At 32.5% G+C, this 25,348-nt stretch overlaps 2 protein-coding genes across 5 annotated transcripts in view; one reads left to right on the top strand and one right to left on the bottom strand.

Annotated features, from left to right (window-relative positions):
- LOC118187434 (DNA (cytosine-5)-methyltransferase 3B-like) overlaps positions 1-25,348 on the top strand; it is a 487,890-nt gene that overhangs the window by 42,965 nt on the left and 419,577 nt on the right. The window lies entirely within an intron of this gene.
- LOC146993106 (organic cation transporter 1-like) overlaps positions 1-25,348 on the bottom strand; it is a 93,266-nt gene that overhangs the window by 46,218 nt on the left and 21,700 nt on the right. For all 4 annotated transcript variants that reach the window (XM_085807196.1, XM_085807198.1, XM_085807195.1 and 1 more), the window contains exons 4-5: positions 12,737-12,905; positions 11,045-11,180 (exon numbers count right to left, since the gene is read on the bottom strand). In XM_085807196.1, the coding sequence (XP_085663322.1) occupies positions 11,045-11,180; positions 12,737-12,905 (305 nt within the window). The remainder of the gene's footprint in view (positions 1-11,044; positions 11,181-12,736; positions 12,906-25,348) is intronic.

Below are 25,348 nucleotides of genomic sequence, written 5' to 3'. Positions count from 1 at the left end.
TCTAATCTGCTAGTTTTGCGTTGTGATGTAGAACTTGCATGAATGTCTCATTCAAGCAACCTCTTTTCAGCCTTGCAAATTGCAAAGTGGTGTAACATATGATGACACAGCTTGGGCTGTCACAGAGCACGATATTCCACCTTCTCAATGAAAAACTTGTCGATGGTGAAATCTGACCTGATATCACACCAGCAGAGTCGTAGCTAGGGTTTTCAGCGCCCAGGGACAACTGAAGATTTCGCGCCCCTACTGCTTGCCTAGGATGGAAAACATTTAATTCTAAAATGTCGTAACATCAGTTTGGCGCCCCTTGAATTTCCCCCCCTGGGACAGATGCCCCCCTTGCTCCCCTCTAGCTACGCCACCTGCACACCAGACAATAATCTTCAATAAATGCAGAGAAATTTGCCAAATAAAGCTAAAACTCTGACATTCATGGTCGGCAATCTGTAATACTAACTGTGTCCTCGATGCAGAAATGGATTTAATCTCCTCTAGGAATATTCCATACAAAATCACCCTTCATCTGATATTGTTCAAGCATGTACTATTCTTTTTCCACAATCCTTTCTTAGCAGTTGTTGCTGGCAGTTAATTTTATGTGGATGAAATTTGGATATTGATATTAGAAGGTTCCTTTCAGTTGTGCACGGAACAGGCAGTTGCATATCAAAACTTCATCAATTGCTTAAGCAAAACTAAATTCTTTTCTTTTCAAATATAATATATTTTTCTTTCTCATTTATTCTTCCATTAAAGTTCAGGGAGTAATAAAGAACCACGAATTTTATTTAAATGCCATAATTTGTGTCAATATGCTACCCTAAAATCATTGAGGTGTAAATGAACAATTAGAGAAAGAACTTCATTTTTAAAAATATTAAAAAAAACTGCAATACTTGTGCTAATTCATTTTTCCTCTGTTGGGGGGAAAAGGTCTTCGGTATCATATTTCATTGTACATCTCCCCCTCCCCCCGACTGATTTATGTTAATACTATTTTTTTTTTTTTTACTTTTATACTTATTACTTTCATTTTTACTATTTCCTTATTTTGTTCAATTCTGATTCTAACTGCATGCCTAATTTCATACTCCTGCATCTTTTTCTATCTTAGAAACTAACCTACTAAATAACTCTATTTTATTTAGTGTTTAAAAATATTGTGAAACTCTTTCTTTCCATATCATATGCGATCATACTTAATTGTGTTCTCAAAATTTGTTCAGATAGGGTACAAGTTCGTTTCATGAGTCACATAGTGTTTGCTTTACCAAATAGTTCTGTACCGAAGGCTCGATATATTACTCTACGGAAGATTAGTCGGACTTATCCTGTTTTGCTTCTTACCTTCGTGATGCACATTACTTCTAGAATATTTGCAACATAATTATGTAATTATTGTTAGTACTGTAGAAAATTTAACATGATGTGTAAAAATAATTTAATTTCTTTTGATATATATATATATGAATCTCGGATTTATTTTTTTGGGAGAGGAGTGTAAAATACTAAGAAATTTATAAAATATGCCAACAAAAGAGAAATTTGGAGCTGTGTTTTCGTGCAGTTCTTTCGCTATTGTTAATAAATATATTTTATCGTCCTTATAACTTATTGGTAATGCTTCTGAAATAATTTGCAAATTATTGTAATTATGCACAGTTTCAGTTCCATCTTCCGAAGCCGAAGTTGTTTTACAGAGCGCATGCTGGCGCCATCTATCCGTAACATAAGTAATCCATTGCGTAGAAGAAACTTGAAATGCGTTTCTCAGCCAAATTAAATGCGCATTGTTATTTAGATTGACTGCAACAATATAGAAACTATTTAGCTTCAATTTATGATACTCGTTCTGTTAAAATATTTGAAGACCATACTGATGCAATATCTGAAAGATTTCAGAATTTAGACAGAAGCATGAGAATTTTTAGTAAAACGAATCATGCAAGACGAATTTTCGTGATGCCAATATTTAACTGAATATAATCAGTGTCTGAGTTCCTATAAACTTCCATATATAAATAAAAGTCTCTTATTATCCTTAAAATAAATTGTTATTTCGGATACAGTTAAATTCTAGTGGTTTACAAACGCTTACAAGGAAAGCAATGCGCTGTAGTCTCGTTTTGATACATACATACATACATACATAACGTGAAAAATTTCTACTTTCTGACGAGATACACGAAATTCCTTGCCATTATGAGATTCTGTAGTTCTTAGTTTCGTGGATCAATTATTTAGTGCACGAAGGAAGTATACCTATAAATTGTGCACAATGTTCTGAGAAGTCGTCGCTATGTATTATTGAATTTTAATTTAATGGGAAAAGCAGTCACTGTGAAATTGTTAGCAGTGTATCTTGAAATACCACAAAATACCCATAAAAATAGAATAAAATACATACATTATAAGTGCAGTAAAATATTATAACAAATAAAATAAGGAAAAGGTTTTGGGATTCACGATAAAACTATCTCTTACTTATATTTAACCAGCCACCAATTTATTACACTCTGCAATATTAGTACCTAATTATACGTTCTGATCTAATATTAAAGTAAAATTTTATCTTTCACTATTGTACATAAATATTACACTAAAATATTCCATTAAAAGTTGCATACTGTAAAACTAGACAAAGCAACAACCTTGGGCTTGGCATAGATTTAGTCAAGACTCTTGGTTACGAGGATAATCGGGCACAGATGCCGCTTCATCAGAAGCAGGCCCACCAGCGGCCGAGCGGTAAAGTCGCTGAACACGGTCGGAGGTTCGAATCCCACGATCGGGCTGGCTGCATGAGTGTTTTCGTGGTTTTCCCCATGTGTAACGTGCACACGAGCCAGTTTCCCTTAGAAAGTCCTCCACGAAGGCATCCCTACCCTTAGGCAGATAGCCCTAGTGTGCTTTGCCATAATTAAATACACCACCATCATCAGAAGCAAAGGCATCTGCAACGACGAGACAGCCATATTTGCGTTTATACCCTAAAGGAGTAAAGCAAACGAGAAGGTATCGCCATCTGCTGGCAGAATTAGAACAAAAATTGAAAACATTAAGTGAATAGAATTTTAAAAGTGTTAAAAAGGACTGGATGGAAATGAAACTCATTAACTAAACAAAACAAATCTTTGGGAAGGTGAAAAGCTTAAAGAAAACCCAATTTACCAATGGGAGAAGCTTTTTGGATAATTTTTGCAGATCCAAACTCAAAATTGTGATTAAATTTCCAACCATTATTAGCTATCGAAGTCTAGTCAGTTTCACCAATTTCGGACAGAAGATTCGTGTTCCTGGATTCGAAATTTTAAAGCTTTTTTAGTTTGGCTGATATATCTCAAACCACACTGACAAGATATGCTATAAATTCCCCAAGAATTAAAGTCATAAAAAGAATATTCAAGAATCGAACCATGGATTTGATTCATAGGCGAGAAAATGACTTCAAAAATTGAAATTCTGGAGATTCCGTGTGTCTGATATTTTCAGAAGAATTCTATTAGTTGATTCTTTACGCACTATATAATACTCTATAAGTAGGAAGTTTACAAACTGTGAAAATTTTAATGGAATCTCAGCATAAATCTCCACAGTCTCTCTATATAACTCTGTAGAAGCTATACCTAAAATTTTACAGAATTCCATAAATGATCTCTGGCGTAGTGTATAGAAATTTGGACCATTATTCTAAGGAAATCATTTTAAATTTCATTGGATTTTTATGATCATCACTGGATTTTTTATAGACTCTTATTAGACATTTGGCCCACCAGCGGCCGAGCGGTAAAGTCGCTGAACACTGGTAGTTCGGTCCGAGGTTCGAATCCCGCGGACGGGCTGGCTGCATGGGCGTTTTCGTGGTTTTCCCCATGTGTAACGTGTATACGAGCCAGTTTCCCTTAGAAAGTCCTCCACGAAGGCATCCCTCCCCTTAGGCAGATAGCCCTCGAGGCTTTGCCATAATCACACACACACACACACACTTATTAGACATTTTTCTAAGACTAGTAAAGTATTTTCTCCCTCCTTCCAGCTTGCCTTCGTGGAATAACGGTAGCGCTCTCGGTGTTTATTCGAGAAGGTCTAGGTTCGAACTCCGGCGAGGGCATTGCTCATTTTTCATGTTTCCTGGTTCGAAAAAATCTAATGACTCTACAGAGTTATTCAGGTCAACAAAATAAAAAAAAATCCTGAGATACCATTCGATGAAAGCAGTCTTATTCACATTTGTCTAAATTCTTGATTTCACTGCTATGAATACATGAAATAGAAAATTATTAGCTATCTTATTTTGCCTTCACACAAAGAATGCACTCATGTGCGTCCTACTTTAACGATAAGCAGAGAAGAATCCAGGATGGATAACTTATTACAATAGATACTGCCCTGTAAATCATTTAAATAATATAAATGAGAATATCAAAGTGCTTACATTCCTCCTATCCACATTAATAATAATCAATAATCTTTGTTATTTAATTTCATTATGTTTTAGACTTGGTATAAAATTCAATGGTTGCATTTTTATTTTTATTTCTTAGTTTCCCTACATTTTTTAGTCATTTAATTTTTAATCAAATGGTTGATCTTCTAATTAGATTTCTGCATTTTTTAGTTTAGAAATTGGGCCATATCTCCAAAGGTACAAATTGCATGCGAAATGCTCCATAAAATTATAACTAGCACTATTATTTTTTTTTCAGTTTTGAATGTTCAGTAATTAATGTTCGTGAATAATATATTAAGTACTTGCAAACCCTCATCGGGCTGCAAAGAAGTGAAATGTACTGTGACTTGATCTTTTTTTTCTGACTTATGCTTAAAAATGTATCTGTGGTATCTTAGCAACAATTAACTCCTCTTTTTGTAGATAGAAATAGAACCCAATAAAATTCATCTACGAAGTTATGTGTTTTTGATTTAATCAAAGATAATTTGCGAAAACAAAACTGATCATCTTTGAAATTTATGCAGAAAGCATTCCATATGCCAACAATAGTTGAAAGAAAGAATTCCGTAAAAATGAATTGTACTGACGTTTTAAATAAAACCATATGCAAAATTTCAGGAATTGCAAGACTAGTGTGCGTGGGCTTTATTTAACCTTAATTATATAAGTATATTTCAAAGTACCTAATTGTTCTTTTCTTAGCTTTAGAATTTTTTAACATTTTATGTAAATGAACCGTGTTTTATAAAGATGGGATGAATTTTAAAAGGGAAGCTAAAATACTTCACAAATAACTATGGATTGCGTTTTCGGCCCTACTTTTATAAAAATGCGGCGAAGTGAAAATTGTATTTTATCTTTCGTGTATATTTATGTACTTGAAAATGGGAAAACATGGTTTTAAAAATCATATTTTTGACCAAATATTAGATTAAAATTATCGCTATCAAAGCTGGTGCAGGGTTATTGTATTTTATCTCGTTCAAAATACGTTAAACTTATTTCTCTGCTACATTTTGTATCCTCCTTTTCCAGTAATTTTTAATAACTAATATCTGTTACCTACAAAGGCAAAATAAGTCACAGATATGACCAGTTATAAATTGGAAAGGTTTTGTTTTGCTTATGTATGATTATAGCAAAGCACGCGAGGACTATCTATGAAGGGGAAGGATGCGTTTGTGGAGGATTTTCTAAGAAAAACTTGCTCGTATTCACGATATTCAAAGAGAAACCCCAAAAATTTTTCCGCATCTAACCCGTTTGTTTGGAATCTAACCCAAGTAATCTGGAAAGGAGAAGGAAAGGTGTGAATTGCAAGGAAGCACGTGCTCAAGAAAAATTGGATTTATGGTTGTATTCTCCCCTTCTCGGCCTGAGAATGCTATTTATTATTTTGTTCGTGTATTCTCATAAAAAAATCAGTGGTATTTTTAATATAAAATTACAGACGTTTTATATCAAGCTGAAAAAGTGTAAATGTAAAATTTAAAATTTGGTGAAAAAGCAACTTTAGTTTGGTGCAGATTTTGAATAAAACGGTTTGCAAAAATATTTTTGCTCCCCAAGAAGTAACTGTGTACATATAAATTTAGTGAATTACTGTAGGTAGATGCTTATTTTCTGAAGGGAAACAATAGCGCTTATGTAAAACATTTACTTTAATTATCATTTAAAGAGCATCCAGAAATTATTCAGGAAACGCAAGAAGATAAAGTTTTATAGCGCAAACAAATATTAAAAATTAGAGCAGAAATAGATAATAAAAATTCATTTCATATAGTGATAAATTATTATCCGACATCGAGTCAACTGGCGTTTGCACAACTTTAAACCTAATGATCTGTCCAGATAACAATGCCCCATTAGAATCCGGCTGAATTTCCATTAGAGTAATGCAATTTTTCTGTCAATATAACGATTCGTCGATCGGCCAAAATCGCGTTAGAACGACACTCTTGAATGCATGATTAGGTAAAATGTGAGGCTTTCTTCTAAGAAACGGATAGTTCCTTTTTTCTGAAGGCTACAAATAAGAAAAGTAAAGTACAATTTTGCCCAACCACTTTCCAGCACCTTTACTTTGAATTTCAAACTATAACCCGGAAAAGAAATAGAATGATTCTTTGGAAGGTGTCATATCTTATGACAATAGCACACTTTGAACAAAAGTGCTTTATTTATGTAAAAAAGATCGAATTTATGTGTGTTTGCATCGTACTGAAAGTGAGCCTTCTTCAAGTTAAAGATACGCAGACGGGCCGCAAATGATCTTTCTTTTACTCCTTCTTAAGCTGAATATTAAACTTTTATTAAAGACCTGATTCTTCGACACGCGCATTGTATATGAATGTATAAAATATTTCTTTAAAGTGGCTGGTTTAAAGCGCGGTATTTACCATTCCTTTTCTTTTTCAAATCTGGCCACCTTTTTTATATTTACTGGATACTGATTTTCTGAGCTAAAAAAAATACATGAATGTTTTCATTTGCTTTGAAAGGAAATGTAAGTCCATTTAAGTTTGTCTTGCTCTTCCAATGTGATATTTTGTAGTTTGCTGCTATGTCTCGATTATAAACAATTAAGCTCAGCTTTATTAGTCGATACTAAATAAAAGACTATAGAGGCATTAGTTTTTTTCTTTTTTTAAAGCAGGAGAAGTGAAAAATGGGCAATTTCCTCGCCGGGACTCGAACCTGGACATGTCGAATATGCTCCGAGTGTGCTACCGTTACACCACGAAAGCATGCTGGAAGGAGGGAGAAAATAGCTTTACCTTATATACTACCTCTTTTAAGGGCGACTGGGGATTGGGAGTCCCAATTGCCAAATTCTGGTGGTGACAAATTATTGTGCACCACCTTTTAGTTTGGGCGCCACTGTAAGTGTCATTGTTTTTTTTTCTTCTTCTTGTTTTTGTTTTGTTTAAGTAGGAGACGGGGAAAAATATGCAGTGCCCTCGCCGGGACTTGAACCTGGACCTCTCGAATAAGCGCCAAGTGTGCTACCGTTACTCTACGAAAGCATGCTGAAAGGAGGGAGAAAATATCTTATAAGACTTTAGAATACATGAACAAGAGAATATTTCTGAAAGGAAATTGCTGAACTTTCCAACATTCTCAAAAGTACTTTACTTAAGATTATTAAAAATAAGACGCAACAATGAATGCAAAGGAGAAAAACGCACGAAGTTTAAACAGAAAAAGAGAAGAGGAAATCTAAATACACCTTCTTAGTCACCTGTAGAATGAATTAAGGTGTATGTGATCAAAAAATATCGATAGACGGAAATATTTTAAAACTAACGGCATAGGCGTATTCAGGAAAACTCAAGAAAATTGAAATTAAATGAATTATAATTTACAGGCAATGAATTCAAAATCTCAGGACAAAATTACAATATGTGCAATTATTTAAGAAACATTGTGTGAAAGCACTTTTGAAGTTTCTGTAGTAAAGGAAAATTAAAAATAATAAATATTAAAAAGCTTTATTGAAATTAATTCGCATGACATATTTAAAAAATATTGTATTAATTATTATCTGACACATCTTTTGTTTTTCAAAAATTAGTCACAAAGTGCCAGAAATTAATACACGGAGCCAAGTATCAGTGTTTCGTGGGGAGAAAACATCAGGAATGGAATAGAAACGGAAGGATTTTATTCCTAACAGTAAAATCTCGGAAACCATACTGCTTTAAAAGTTCACATCTCTTTCTGTATAAGAAAACATAGAAACGTGGATGAAGGGTGACGTTTTTCAAGAATGCTTGCAAAATTTGTTAAAAACGTAGTATTATAGAAAGTAACTATTCTAGTATTCCTTAATAATTACTTCTCAAGGTAATGTAAGGAATTCAGGTTTCACAACCTATGGATCAAGAGCTAATGTATAGTTCTAAAACAGCTTTAGAGAAATAGAAGCGAATAAAATTTTAACTGAATTAGAAACTAGAAAATTTTCTGTTATAGCTACACCAAGTGTTTTCCGCTTTGAAAAAACCTTTTGAGGTATTACTTCCATATCGATGCCTTACAAGAGATTTCATCATCGAGGTTTTCTTAAAAAATATCTGATAGAGAACTTCATTACATGGAAGGTTTTCAAAAGATCTCAAAGTACGTGATAATTTCGGAAAATTTCTTCAAGGTTTATACCGTAAACAAAACATTTTCTAATTTGTAAACGATTTATCCAAAAACGTTCTACTTACAACTTTGGCAAATTCTCAAAGCTCCAATTATCGCAATTTTTTCAATGAAAATGTAGATGAGAAGAACAAGGCGTATTCGAAAAAAAAAAAAAAAAAAAACTTAACGAATGCATTATTGAAGTTAAAGCAACAAGGCTCAGTGTAATATTCATATATTTTCAGGGCTAGTTTCGAAGGTTTAAATACAGAACCTTCTTCAGCTGCAGACTGCAAATGACATTTGTACTTCAAGTTATATTCTATATTTAAACCTTCGAAACTAGTGCTGCAAATTTATGAATATTTCGCGGATTCCTGTAACTTTAACGACTCTAAAAATAGCTATTTTAATTCAAATAAATAATATAATCGAAATAATGTAAAGTTTCTTTTAAAAAGAAGGAAATGAAAGCCAATTACTTTATACTCGTTGGTTGGGTTATTTGCATTAGATACAAGGATACAAGGCTAAAAATACTATGCACTAAAATATTTACAAAGCCGACACAACAGAAACACATACAAACATTAGTACATCGTAATACAAAGAAACACAGTTCACAAGAATTTTTAAAAAAATTAAGCAGCAGAAATAAATTCTTATAAAAACAAACAAAATAAACAAATAACGATTCTTATAAAAATAATGGATGCGACAAGCATCAATTTAACATATAAAAAATTCATAAAAGCTGAAACTATAAACATGTGGTTATCACGTGGTAGAGATGCCTTTTGTACTCAATAGCAAAATATGCCTCAGGTACCTTAGAAATTTGCATGTTACATATTGGGTAATATAAGTAAACTCAAATATAAGGTGTTAAAATGAGAGAGTATACATACAATAAGATGATAAACATGTATATATTTTAAAAATTTAAAAAAGATTGGGATGAAGTGAGCCTAGAATGAATGATTCGGATTCGTAAGAAATTCAAGAGACCTTTCCCTAGGAATTTGGTTATCTCCTAGTTTTGTTCTAGGTTTAACCTGCCTCAGTTTATTATTACATCTGCTTTCATTTAAAGAGAATTCGCTGTTTGATAAGTTTTTGTATATAACAGTAAGGAAAAGGTCGGCTGGACATATTCCGGCAAGTTTTGCTGCTATGTAAGCTTTGCTGGCAAGTTTTGCTGCTATGTAAGCTTTGCTGGCAAGTTTTGTTGCTATGTAAGCTTTGCTGGCAAGTTTTGCTGCTATGTAAGCTTTGCTGGCAAGTTTTGCTGCTATGTATCATTTCTCGCTGGCTTAAAATAAACAACTTACAGAAAAAATCCTTTATCAGTTCCTAGAGAGTCGTTACAGCATTAGTTAACTATTGAAAAAGGCAGTTACATTTTATTGTGCGATACATAGCAAATTAAATTACTTGAATAAAATAATATAGATTATTCCTAGGATCAGTAATTAATTAATTTTTGTAGCTGAATAAATGAGGTCGGGTGTTTTCTTAAAATTACATTCAGCTATACTTTATGGTGAAATAAATGTCAATAAAATACCGAAAATGGCCATTTACATTAGAATATATGTGTATGAATAGCAAACTAATCTCACTGCAATAGATTGCGCATCAATAATTATATCGTAAAAGTATCAAAACATGTTTCTTTTATTTATGAAACATTTTATTATAAAAATATGTTTCTCTCATTATTAAACATCTTTTATTAATTCTGCGAGACTAATTTGAAATGGAACTTTTATGTGTTGGGGTGATGCAAATTTACTTCATCTCTCTTTAGCTTTATTGTTCCCCTTTCTTCTGAATCACAAGTTCATAAAAGTTTAAAGTTCTTTAGAGACTTTTTGTTCTGAAGTAACCAGAATTTCGACCATTTGAGAATGATTGTTGAAATTTATTTCCCGAATAGTTACTAAAATCCTGTTATTTATTTTGAAGCAATATGAGATTTATCCTACTCCAAATCGTTAATCAACATAGTTAAACGGGCGCCAGTGGCTTAGCGATAATGCCTCTGAACACCAGTAGTTCGATTTGGGATCAAATTCGGGCCAACGTATAAGGTATTTCTCCCGCCTTCTTAGTATGCCTTCGTAGTGTAGCGGTCAGCAAGCTGGGCGCGTATTCCAGAGGTCCGCTGTTCGATTCCCGGCGAGGGCATTGCCCATTTTTCAAATCTCCTGCTTACAAAAAATAATCCTAATGTCTCTACAAACGGGCTGGCTGCATGGTTGGATTCCCCCCTCCATGTGTAATAGGGATACGAACCAGTCTCCCTTAAATGTCCTCCACGAAGGTATCTCTCCCCATAGACAGATAGCCCTCGAGTTGCTTTGCCTTAATCAGTTAACCTAACTGAACATCAGCACAATAAAGCTATTCATTTAAGTTAATATCAATGATTGGAACACTAAAGGTACTAACTTCTTCCTTAAGCTTTTCAATTATGTAATCTTTCTCCATGTTCTTGCCATTAATCCTGGCCATTCGGTGGACACACTGAGCCGCCTCTTCCAAACGTCCTTGGGTTATCAGCCAACTTGCTGACTCTGTAACAAAGCTAAACGATTTTTCTTTATAAGAAAATGAATAGAAAAGGCTAGTAACTTATGAATTACAAAACATATTAACTACTTAATAGTTTAAAAGTGTTCTTTTATTAAAATATGCTTATTACAGCCAATGTTCCAGTCCAGAGTTTCTTTAACTGTGGGTCGCGACACCTAAGGGGTCGCGGGAACTGCAGCAGGGGGTCGACCAAAATTTTAGGAGTTTTGATATTTTTTTTAAGTTATAATAATTTTACAATTACCAAATATTTTTACACAATGTATCTGAAAACAGATAAAGATAAGACAATACAGACAAAGAAAAAAAAAAGAAAACGTTTCGACGTTATTTTTATAATATAAACGTTCATTTTCCTTGCTTCGCACGTGACGCTGTCATTTCGTCTTCAAATTTACTTCAAATTTACTTATTTAAAATTCTCACATTGTTCTATGTCTTAAAATTAGAAATTAAAGTTGGACCTAAAACTGCAATAGTATATTACAGTGAAAAAATTGACAGTTTCACTCACGCGTGTGTCGGATTTGCGCAATCTAATAATTGATTATTTAGTCTTTTATGAAGCAATATTGGGAAATTAGTTGCATTTGTTATACTTTCAGTTAATAAAAGACTAAAATTTTGTTAATATCATATTTATTAAATTAGCATTATATACACGTATGAACTTAACCCTTAAAGTCATGAAATTTTATTTTTTTAATTAATTCAAAAATACATTAGGATTGATATAAAATAGAAAAAAATACTAAAAAAATCTAAACTAAGTTTTTATTCTAATTTTTAAAAAATATTATTGTCAAATGGCTACATTATACAAAAGAATATGATAGGCAAATGTGTAATAACAATTTCATGTAATAATACATACCTTATAAACTTGTTCAGACAATTTTAAAACGAATACATCAAAATAGCAAAAAGCAGAAAAATCTAAAATTTGTTAACACAAATGATGTCCACACCCTATACATCAACTCACAAGAATGACCGTTACACAGTTAGTGGTGCCACCGCACTGAAACTTTCAAAAACATAATACGTAAACAGTATGTATCCAACTGGTTACACTATGCAGTAAGTTTTGTTTTGATTTACATGACGACTAAATATGAGAGATTTACATGACCAAATATGAGAGATTTACATGACCAAATATGAGAGATTTACATGACCAAATATGAGAGATTTACATGACCAAATATGAGAGATTTACATGACTAAATATGAGAGATTTACATGACTAAATATGAGAGATTTACATGACTAAATATGAGAGATTTACATGACTAAATATGAGATACGGCCAAATGGCAACTACATGCATTTAAGAATTAAAGCAAAGAGGTAACAATTTTAAGATTTCTGTGCATAGAATTATTTTTGGCTTACATACTTCTAGATTAAAAAGTTAAAGTACTCGTTTATTAATTGAAGTAACGTTCTTACGTTTATTCGAATTTTTAATTTTATCTCAAATTTCTAGTTCTAGTTTTGGGGAAGAGGTGGAAAAAAGATAAAAGTTCTTCGAAAGTCTGAACTTACAATGATGTGATGACTGCTATAATCATGGGGATCCAAGAAATAATTAGGAGATATTTCCAATGGTGAACATAATATGCAACCCATGGTAAAGCTATACAGATAATTGAGTAAGGAAAAGACCACATAAAAGTATTCAACCGTCGTTTCTTCGGTCCCGTATATTCCACAGCTGAAAGATAAATAAAAGTTATTTTAGTTTACAAACAATTCTAGTAATTCTTAGTTCACAAATAGTTTTTAGTTGAATTCTGGTAATCTTTAGTTTACAAACACTAATTTATATAAGCAGTTTTTAAAAATCTTTTCTATATATCAATGCATTACTATTCCTTTTTAATTTATGAATAAATACCAAAACAACAGTTAAACTTCGGAAGCATTATTTTTGCATTATTTTGACCGTTTCTGTACTTTACATATTCTAAGCTGCATTCGAGAAAAGTGACGTATCACCACTGTTTCCCTAACAAGTTCTCCGTCAAAAAGAATCCCATTATTAGATTAAGGTATCATTCGATAGAAGATAACGATACCTACCCTCGCCCAAACGAAATTTACTACAGAAGAAAGGCAAGGCTATCTGTCACATGTTTAGAACTAATACCATTTATAAGTTCCTCTGTCAGCCTACTAGCTTAGGATCAAAGGAAAAGGGAAAAAAGTTTTTTTTTTTTCAAACGGAGATTTTCGGAAAGCAGAAACTTTTGATAATCACAATAATATTTTAGTCAGATTTAAAGCCGCTAACAACTTGTTTGGTGCTTTTCTTTAGGTTTAGCTCTGTCTATTAGGAAAATGCCAATTAAGCCAGATATTTAATGCTACTTTAATGGAATGACAGGTAAACAGATTAAATTGACTAAGTCAACTTAAACATAAAGGGTCGCATACAAAATGCAACACTTTATGAATTTTTTTAATGCTAATCAAAACCTTTTTCTCAAAATATACATGAAATAAAAAGATGCCTTAAAAGTTATTTTATTATGACCTTGTTTCTCTGTATTTACTATATTTGTAGCTAAAATTTACTTTAAGCGAAATTATTTAGATTTTTACTAAAATTCTTTGTTTTTTTAGCATTAAAGGTAAGTACAATATCAACATATAAAGCATATTAAACTCAAACAAATTATCGTAAAAAAGACTGCATTAGGATACATTTGTTGTTATTTAAAAACAGAAAAGGAAAGGGAGAAAAAGTTATTTCGTTTGCCTGGAACCATATCCTTGAAACTACGATTCGCAAGACTGTCTTCATTAGTAAAGTTGCAATTTGATTTCGACCATTTTAGGCAACATGTTGTTAACATGTTGAGCGCCATGTCAGCCATCTGTGGCTGACACTAGACTTTCCGTTTAGGACGCGTCAGCCATCTGTGGCTACCGCTAGACTTTCCGTTTAGACCGCGTCAGCCATCTGTGGCTGATACTAGACTTTCCGTTTAGGCCGCGTCGACTGCCGCTGGCTGACAGCGTGTAACATGATATATAACTATACAATTTATACTGTTTTATGGAATTACAGAAAAATTATTTAAAATTTACTTAATTTTGATTTATTACAGGACTAATGGATTTCATTGAAACACGGTAAGCATAAAAACGGTTCTCCATTACAGCTATTACAAATTGTGATAACTGTCTTAGTCTTTTTTCTGGCCATTACTCTACCAGCTTCAGTTGCATTTTTATCATAACATAATTTACAATATTTTCGTACTTCAGAAGCTTTTTCCGGTTTTCTTTGGAGTTTATGCTGTCGTTTCTTAGATATTCTTGCATTTCTGTTTGATGGAATATCTTCTTTTTCACAACTTGTAAGGCATAGCGCTAATTCTTTCCGAACTTCAGTAATGCTAATTTTCTGCTTCGTAATATCTTTGCATACAATGTAACTATTTACAAAACAGACTTGGAGCGTAACGTATTGAATGAATGCCTATAGGAATCACGTTCCAAACGTAAACTATCTTCTACTGCGATAAGAATCGCTGACCCTACGCTTTTAAGCGGCGCGCGTGGCCTAAACGGGATTGCCTAAAAAATACGCTTGGCGCTCAACGTGTTAAAAAAGAAAACAGCTAAGCCTAATCCTAAATTAAACGTACCTTATCTGTGGATCAGTATTATATTTATTTATCTTATATACCTTATCTTATATTTCAGTATTAGTAGTAGAGGGTTTGATTTAGTTAGTGAATTCGTAGAGTCCGAAGTTTCTGGAAGAGGAAACACGGAAAATCACCAATGACCTGGCTGGGATTCGCAATCTGTACCTTCCAACTGATTGTTGAATGTACTAAGAATTACACCACAAAGGCACGTAGTGGGAAAGGCGAAAATTTATTACAAAGTTACAGAGTTGGACTTCTTTGGAAGCATAAATTAGTATAAAAAGGCTAACATGTGTAAACCGAATTGTCGGTGTGTCTGACATAATTGCAGAGACTTGAAAAGGTTTAAAATAACCATTATTAAAATCAGAATATGAACATAAATTCACCTCTCGTTCTCACAAAAGGCACTCTTTGTGGTGATGCATCTTAAAGTAACAGTAAGTTTCATAATTTAAATAAAGCCTTGTACTCGAAGACTACACATTTAACTTTCTAAGTTGGCTCAGAACTTCTCATTGGCGTAAAAATTTAAATGACGGCAACTATAACGTAAAGACGAGTAATTAGTCTTATCAGAGCTTGCAAAACTAAGTAACATGGCCTCGAGAGGCACTGTCTTACAATCCCAAAACCTCAACTTAAATACTCTCTAAACTCATTTACATTTTTGGTAAGGAAACTGAAAGGAGAAGTTACAGAAAAGGCTGAATTTATAAATAACTGGTTAATGCAAAATAATAGTAACCATATAAAACATTTGAACAAATTATCCACCATATTTTAGTTCGTGTTCATTTAAAGAACTTATTTGAATTTTTAGATGACAAGAAACCATGAAATTCACGTATGCTGTGTGTATGTTAAAATATTCGTTTTTAAACGACGCCTTAATAAACGGTATCAGCATGTTCCTATTAATATTATCTTTGAAATACGGCTAAAATGTCTGTATTATTTTATCTAGCACTTTCGTTTTCATTTCATAAAGGTAGAAGCAGGAAAACTGAGTTATACGTTGGCTTTTACAATGAAATCTTATATTACTTTTAATGCTTTAAAAATTAATTTAAAATTTAACGCTTCTTGGCAATTTGTCATTGGCCTAAACTTGGTGTATTTTTTCATAAGCTGTCCTTAGTTCTTGATCCGGAATTATATCCAAATTGCCGGTAAAAATAGGATTATGGCAAGAATCAACATAAGGTGCATAATGAGGTTCTTTACAAAAACAGTTAGCCTTCGTATCTTCTTCATGACGGTTAATGATCCAGTTACTGATGGTCTTAGTATATTTAAAACATATCTCAGCTTTTGTGTCTATTGCAGGAAAAAAGCTTGTGCTTTTATAAATATCTTGTAAAAATTAATGTAATCAGACCTTGGATGCAAGAATATAACGATACAGAAAATGCGTGAGGGCTTCTTTTTACAATTATCTAGTCTATATTTTATAAAATCTGAAACTAAGTCTTTAATATGATCCTTCCCTTTAAAGTTGTTATCGAAATAGTTTTGTATGAACATTAATTGCTTGTTACAAAAAGTTATATATCTGAGTAATTAGACTTTCAGTAAAGCTTGTGTTATTTAACCCTTTGCGGCACAGTGTGTCCGGTCTGGACACACCTAAAAAGTTCCTTCTGTAAGCTCAAAAAAATTGAATGAAACAGTATTTATAGGTTACTATAGGTTGCTCTGAACCTTCTTTATTTATAGTAGATGGCAGCTCAACACAAACCAGTCCATATATTTTAGCCATGTTTAGTTTTTCAAGACCCTCATTTTTCAAAGAAATCTTCCAGTAGTCTAATTAGGCCTAAAGGAGTACACAAGTAAAATTTTGTGAAGATGGCACATATGGTTTTAATTCTTTAATTCTGTGGGTGTGCCCAGAGTGGCACACTGATTTGAATAGAGCTTCGAAAAGAGTGCTGAAACGAGCATTGTTGTTAGTGAACTGACCGATGAGATGCGGAGAAACAAAGAATACAGACTCTCAGTTGTCCTAGATTATCAGTGAGCCCTCTCTAAGCACAACTAGGGTGCGCCGTTTGATTTTAGGCAAGATTTCAAGGTAAAAATTCAAAACTAATATAGAACAAGATTAGCATACAGCCAAAAATTAACATAGAAATTTCTTTTCAAACAATTCCTTTTATACCCTAAAAAAATCTGGAAGATTTCTTTGAAAATGAGTTGGTGTTGGTGTATTTAATTATGGCAAAGCACACTAGGGCTATCTGCCTAAGGGGAGGGATGCCTTCGTGGAGGTCTTTCTAAGGGAAACTGGCTCGTATACACGTCTTTGAAAATGAAGGTCTTAAAAAACTAAACATGGCTAAAATATATGGACTGTTTTGTGTTGAGCTGCCATCTACTATAAATAAAGAAGATTCAGAGTAACCTATAAATCCTTTTTCATTCAATTTTTCTGTGCGTACAGAAGGAAATTTTTAGATGTGTCTAGACCGGACACACTGTGCCGCAGAGGGTTAACACAAACTCCCCTTATGGAACAAATGTACGACGCGGAGCCTACAAAGTGAGTTAATTAAACATTAACTATTACATGCATTGGTAAAACCAACCAAAACAGAAAAGGGCAGCACTTCTTAAGTTCGCTTCATTTCTTAGCCTTGATCTGAAATTTTCAAAATGTATGAAGTTACGCTTGTTAGTTTAAAACAGTCGACAAGTATCCTTTCACCGATTCAGCCCACCAGCGGCCGAGCGGTAAAGACGCTGAACACTGGTAGTTCGGTCTGAGGTTCGAATCCCGCGAACGGGCTGGCTGCATGGGCGTTTTCGTGGTTTTCCCCATGTGTAACGTGTATACGAGCCAGTTTCCCTTAGAAAGTCCTCCACGAAAGGCATCCCTCCCTTTAGGCAGATAGCCCTCGTGTGCTTTGCCATAATTAAATACACACACACCTTTCACCGATTCACCTGTGCAGAGCCGTAACTAGGGTTTTCAGCGCCCAGGGACAACTGAAGATTTTGCGCCCCTTTCTGTGTGCCAAGAATGGAAAACATTTCATTCTAAAATTTCCTAACATCAATTTGTCGTTCCCTGGCTCCTGCGGCCGGGGACTCCCCTTGCCCCACCCTAGCCACGCTCCTGCACCTGAGAGCAATTCTCTCGAAACTTATGATGCAATAAAAAGGGATTTGCAGCACATGTGGGTTTTGATTGCAAACAGTAGGAACATAACCTGTTAAAACCCTTGTTCCGCTTTAAGAAAAGGATAAGTTAGATACGTTTTGGTCTTACAATACCGTTTAATAAAAAGGTATGAAACTTTAATTCTTATACGAGGCTCGGAGGAAAATATACATATGAGAAAAGTGTTGCTCATTAATCAAGTCAAAATACCATCATCCTCATATAAAAAAAAAACTGTCTAAGGATATCCTTAACACGTTCACGCCGGGGCCAATTTTTATGTTCTTCGCCGTGAGACGGCGCTCGAATTTTTGCCGCGTTTCATCTGGCGGCGCGCGATTATTACCTGTTCAGACCTGTATACCAGTTGTACGTTTGCTAATAGTTATTAACTACAATTGTTATTAAAAAGGTGTTTATAATAAATAAACGTTAATTTTTATTATTTTAATTTTCAGCGTCTAATAACACAATCGAATGCGTACCATCGGTGGCACGCTCCGCCCAATAAGACAGACTAGTGCGGGCCACCGGTAGTACGCGCCGCCCGATGAGACAGGCTAGTGCGGGCCACCGGTGGCCCGCGCCGGCGTGAACGTGTTAATCAAAACTTTTAGAGACCTCATGGATGTTCTGCTATAGAAAGGTATGCATTTCAGTTACTGAATGCAAAGTTCTAAGACACCTTTTCTGTTAGGAAAGCAGAGATACTTAAACATGTGTTCCCATTCTGAAATGACAAGATTCAGAAATTTATTACGTAATGTAATGAAATTTTATATTTCTCCTGAAACCGAAGTGTTCGTTGAAAGCTAAAGTGGTCTTTAGTCTAATTTTGATAAAGTGTTCAACATCAATTCCACGTAGTACAGATGCTGTGGAAAAAAAAAAAAAAAGATATCTTTAATAATTTAAAGTACAGTTTGTTGAATAGAATTTTCTTTGCTTAGATGAGGTTACAAATTTACATTATGCATGTTTTTACAATCAAAGTTGTAACAGTCTGGAAAAAAAATTATCTTTTTTTATTCCTTGCTTTAAACCCCCTTGTCATAGTTTATTGTAACCATAGCTGTACGATAAATAGTTTAGCAGATTTTCATTTGCTCAAAGCTGAAAAGAGTTTTAGCTGTTTAGCTTTTTTTTTATGTATGCATACAGCGTTAGGTTCGAATGTATCGAAGTAAGATATTTTTCATTTAAACGAAAAGACAAAAAGCCTCTAGGTATTCTACCCTGCATTATAATTTTAAAATTAGTGTCGAGAACACTGCCGTAAGCAAAGGTAAAATCTGGGCAAAGAAAGATTTTTCAGGAAGAGCTTATTTGATAGAAGTAGTTTCGTTTGCAAGTTTGTTGCAGTACTGTAATTCTTCTCTTTAACGATAGCAATAGATGCATGGTTTGAGTACATGTTCTTAGGAAAATAAAAAATAATAATGATCAAATTTTTGAAGCATGCTTGAGGGTATGAATGGTATTAAACTCAGCATATCGTTTGAAATTTCATTTTCAAAGGTTAACTTCATTTGCTGATGTGCTGATATCTGAAGTTTATCCTACATTTACTTTTTTAAAATACAGAAACTAATATTTCTTTAAAATGTTTCACCTTTTTTCATGAAATATTCAAAAAAATGAAATAAATCTTTTCAATTGAAATTTCATTTTTGTTAATTAATATTCTAAATGCTTAAAATATTCATATTTTCTGCTATTTTCAGTTTTAATACCAGCTGTTCTCTCTTATGGATATAGTATACATTGCACATCAACTTCACATCTGTAACTTTTAATAAATGTTTCTCCTTAAGTTCTCTATTTGGTATCTCATTTATATTTATATTTCGTTTTACATAACAATGAAGGTACATATTTAATAAATCCTTTATCATCTTTTCTGTGTATGAGTTATTTGACTTTTGTTATCTTTTTTCTTGTGATTAATTAAATCAGAACATTTTTTTAACATATTTCTCTTCACCAATTGACAAAAAGCACATTGTTAAACAGCAAAATAAACGAAAAACTTTGATATTTTTCATCTGATTATAAAACTGAACAATGAATTTTTATTATAATTGAAAAATAATCATATAAAGAATGTATATTTTCTTATTTTTTACTAGCAATAAAATAGCGATTTTATTTGTTATCTTGAATCATCGCTAATTTGTTCATCATTCAGGGCAGCGTTGACAAGTAAAGTTTTAATCATAAATGACAATCTGTAAGAGAATGAACTAAACTTCTGTTCATCATTGACAACTGATTAATGCGGATTAATTTTTCATCACCTTCATGAGCGAAAGAGATTCGTTAAACTTTAATCGAAACTTGCGCCTGAGTAAATAAAGAATTTTCATTCTCCACGTTCATAATTAGAAACGTAAGGCATAATTCTTTACATCTACATCAATTCAATAGTGAATGATAAATAAAATCTAATTCATTATTATTTCATTATTCATTGCAAAAACATTTGATTTATGCCCAGTCCTGGCAATAAATAACCCACTGGCGTCTATAAACGAAGTTACATTTCAAACGCACAAAACCAGTTGTAGAATATCGTGAGAGAAATGAAAATGAAGCACTTCCATAGATCAGCGAGAAGATATAAATTTTAATTTGAACTCTTCGTAAAAGTGCATTTAGAGCTCACACTTGATCGTTTCGACAGAAGCTGGGTCTGAAGTAGGGCAGTTTTGTTATAAATTTTAATAAATAGAATGAAATCGAATCTTAGTAATCTGTAATCTGTAAACTGGAAAGCAGAAAGCTAAATGCTTCAAGAAAATAAAATGGAAAATATTCCGTCTCTAAAGATATGATTAATGATCTCAGCGTTTTACACTGGAATGAACAAAGCGTGAGCATCGTCTGGGTGTTTCGAGACTGCAGCATTATTACTATAGTTTACCTTCCTTATTGCCATATTGATATTATCTGTAATTTTATGTGGCATTTAATTTTTCAGTTAAAATATGGTTTAAATCTCTTATTCAATATGAATAAACTCTAGTTTATAGATTTGCATAAATTCTTAATGGGAGTTAATAATTTTTATTATTATAATAATTAAGAATTGTAATTAAAAATATTTATAAGAAATATTTTTATTATAATTAAAAATATTTATTATAATAAGAATATCTCTATAATTAAGAATTATAATTCTATAATAATTCTTAATTATAGAGGATGCTAGTACAGGATACGAAGTAAGAGAGTTAAACTTATTCAAAATAAAATTTTGTTACTCTTTGATAGCAATAATATTAATATCCATTTGTATCAGGAAAATTCTATTCTTTTAGTCCCTTATTTCTTTATAAGAATTTTAGTTTCATCTCTTTACTAAGCTTTTTTTTAAATATTTTTCACCTCATGTTAATAAATTAAGCAACGACAGTAGGCTTATTTCGTTTGGTATTCAGTTGTGGGTGAATATTTCATTAGGTGCACTGATTCTGTGAGACTGAGTTGGCTTGGTATAACTATTGGAGTTTAATGCAATTTAATCCTTAGATGCACGTAGTTGCCATTTGGCAACATGCTCATATTTAATCATGTAAATCAAATTAAAACAGAAATTTTAGCTCACTGCATAGTGTAACGAATTGGATACATACTGTTTAGGTATTACAGTTTTGAATGTTTCATTGAAGGGGGGCACTAATAACGGTGTAACGGTCATTATTGTGAGTTGATGTGCGGAGTGAGGACATCATTTGTGTTTACGAATTTTTGATTTTGTGTTTGTTGTTATTTTGATGTATACAAAGTTTTAAAATTGTTTGAACAAGCTTATAAGGCATGTATTATTACATAAAATTGTTATTACATATTTGCCTATCATATTTGTTTTTGTAAAAGTTAATAATATTTTCCCAAAACTTTGAATAAAAAACGTAGTTTAGATTTCTTCTTGTTTTGAGTATTTTTCCTATTTTATTTGATATCAGTTTTAACGTATTTTTGACTTTAAAAATGAAAATAAAAAAATCATGCATTTAAGGGTTAAAAGTTTTCAACTTTTGAATCAGGTCATAATGTTACTAAAGCATGTATTACATACTTGCATACATGTATTACATAATTGGATACATACTGTTTAGGTATTACAGTTTTGAATGTTTCATTGAAGGGGGGCACTAATAACGGTGTAACGGTCATTATTGTGAGTTGATGTGCGGAGTGAGGACATCATTTGTGTTTACGAATTTTTGATTTTGTGTTTGTTGTTATTTTGATGTATACAAAGTTTTAAATTGTTTGAACAAGCCTATAAGGCATGTATTATTACATAAAATTGTTATTACATATTTGCCTATCATATTTGTTTTTGTAAAAGTTAATAATATTTTCCCAAAACTTTGAATAAAAACGTAGTTTAGATTTCTTCTTGTTTTGAGTATTTTTCCTATTTTATGTGATATCAATTTTAACGTATTTTTGACTTTAAAAATGAAAATAAAAAAATCATGCATTTTAAGGGTTAAAAGTTTTCAACTTTTGAATCAGGTCATAATGTTACTAAAGCATGTATTACATACTTGCATACATGTATTACATAATTGGATACATACTGTTTAGGTATTACAGTTTTGAATGTTTCATTGAAGGGGGGCACTAATAACGGTGTAACGGTCATTATTGTGAGTTGATGTGCGGAGTGAGGACATCATTTGTGTTTACGAATTTTTGATTTTGTGTTTGTTGTTATTTTGATGTATACAAAGTTTTAAATTGTTTGAACAAGCTTATAAGGCATGTATTATTACATAAAATTGTTATTACATATTTGCCTATCATATTTGTTTTTGTAAAAGTTAATAATATTTTCCCAAAACTTTGAATAAAAACGTAGTTTAGATTTCTTCTTGTTTTGAGTATTTTTCCTATTTTATTTGATATCAATTTTAACGTATTTTTGACTTTAAAAATGAAAATAAAAAAATCATGCATTTTAAGGGTTAAAAGTTTTCAACTTTTGAATCAGGTCATAATGTTACTAAAGCATGTATTACATACTTATGCTCTTGCGACATTTTTTGTTCAATAATTTCAGAATAATCGACTAAACTTTTGATACTTGAAGTTCTAAGAATAAATATTTGTATGTATTGTAAAGTGATGTCATTGAATGATTGCGTCTCTTCAATGCTTTTATTTTTAACTTATTTCAGAAATGCTCTGAAAAACTTTCACATTTTTCGAACTTTTATTTTTACAATTTCTTTCTCTGCAGCATTGGGAGACCAATAACTGAGCATCCATCTTATTGTTCCTAGAAATTTCAATTTTCACATCCGAAATATTGCTGAAAACCTTCATGGAGTCTGTGATTGTCTAGTTCTATATATCTTCTTCAAAGTTAAAATTTAAAACCATTATGTGTAATTAATATAAAGAATTGTTGCCTGTATAAAATGTTTTGCTTCTTACATGTAAGCAATATTTGATATCTGTGTTTATATCAGATGTAAACTTGGGATAACCGACTTAAAATATCTGGGAATAGCTTAATACTATAACGCGTTTAAAGATATAGTGCGTTATAACACATATCTTACAATTTTTCACACATTTAGAGAACTTTACTAAACTCAATGTAATATAAATGGGCACAGTTCTTGAATGATATCACTGCTAAAAGTGGTCTCACCTTTATTCGGGGATGAGTTAAGAGAAAAATGAGGCATATAACGTAATAACCCAAACTTTTTTATAATATTAAAATCTTTGTATAAGAGCTGCAGGTTCCTTTTATGAAGGTGAATTTAATATTTACATTTAAATTGTTTTATATGTATGTATATTTTATGAATTGGAATCCGGTCCCAAAGGTGTGAGTAGTCAACTTCCGCTAGCCACCGCTACCTTCGGAACAGCACAGGTCATTATAACGTATATAGCAGTCAATTGACACAAGCTTTTAAGGGGTTGGTCTGCTGATTAATTGATTTGGGAAAGCACGCGAGGCCATCTCTCTCAGGAATAGTCTTCATTTAAGAACACTTAAACGAAACTGGATAGTATTTATGCGACAAAGAAAAAACCCAAAACCTCATGCAACCAGCACATTTACTGGAATTCAAACATGTATCGAAAAGCCAGTACCAGTATCAAAATCACTATAGTATTAAAACAAGCATATAAGTTTTTCTTTATCTCTCCAGTATTTGAAATTGTTGACAAAACAAAGAACTGACGCTCAGAACGCCCCGACTATTATACATATAGTGCATAATACTCAGATCTTCTAATTCTTCCTTGCTGTTGTTGCCTAAATATCCTACCTGTTGTGAAGAATTTTGATTGCTAATTCGAAATTTAACTCGTAGAAGTTTTAATAATCTTCTAACATTTAACAACTAGAACATTTATAAGTCCACAATGATTTTGGTTTATGTAACTATGGCAAAGCACACTAGGGCTATCTATCTAAGGGGAGGGATGTCTAAGGGAAACTGACTCGTATACACTATAAGTCCACAATGAATGCTAGAGTTATCGTATTCATTTTGTCGCAATAATTATTATCTTGATCAAATGCATGAGTTTTCGCATATGAGGAAAATCAAATTTTAATTCAAGATAGTGCCTTTTCTGGGGTACTTAGTTTTAATTAAATTTCGCCACAATCCGTAATTTTTGGTATCTTTTCTAATCATGAAGCCGAAGGGCAGTGCATCAAGTCTTCTCCCCTTATTTTCAAGACAGAAATGAATTACCATTTCGAAGATTTGCGTGTTTGTAGTTTGCATTCACTCTTGTCTTTCTTTTAAGCTTTGACAGACCTTATTCTTCTCTTTCTTTTGAGTCCATAAAAACGGCATTGAAATAAAGTTATAACAATGGATACTGTTTTTAAATGGATCGAGAGGAATCTCATCAATCTGCAACAGTAATTTTCTGAATGATAATGCCGTTCCTGTGTACTAGGTTATCTAGTAATAGAGATGCAATTGCCACTCAGAAAATTATTTTTTCAAAAATCTTTTATTTCTTCTATTAAGTTTGTATTGAAGAAAATTTGGCTCATATTTCACTAGGATGAGGAAAGTTACTCCTTTACAATTTTGTTTTAGGAATAGTGTTGTTCCTTCAGTACTGAAGTTTGGATTTTAAACTAAGCCTGTTTACTTATTCTGTTGCTTGATTACGTAATTTACTGCCATATAAAATTCATAAAAGGCCTAGATATTAGAATACAGAAGAATCAATAATTTGAAGAATAATTGTCCCCTGTTAAAGCTTTACAAACATCTTCAGTCATATATAATTACTAAATTTAAAGATCTGTTTAAACGCGAGTCAGTG

This window comes from Stegodyphus dumicola, chromosome X1 (genome assembly GCF_044657685.1).
Source record: "Stegodyphus dumicola isolate Sdum_Otavi_A_Nest chromosome X1, ASM4465768v1".
NCBI classification, from domain to species: domain Eukaryota; kingdom Metazoa; phylum Arthropoda; class Arachnida; order Araneae; family Eresidae; genus Stegodyphus; species Stegodyphus dumicola.
Note: the sequence above shows the minus strand (reverse complement) of the source record. Positions and strands in the feature narration are given on the sequence as shown.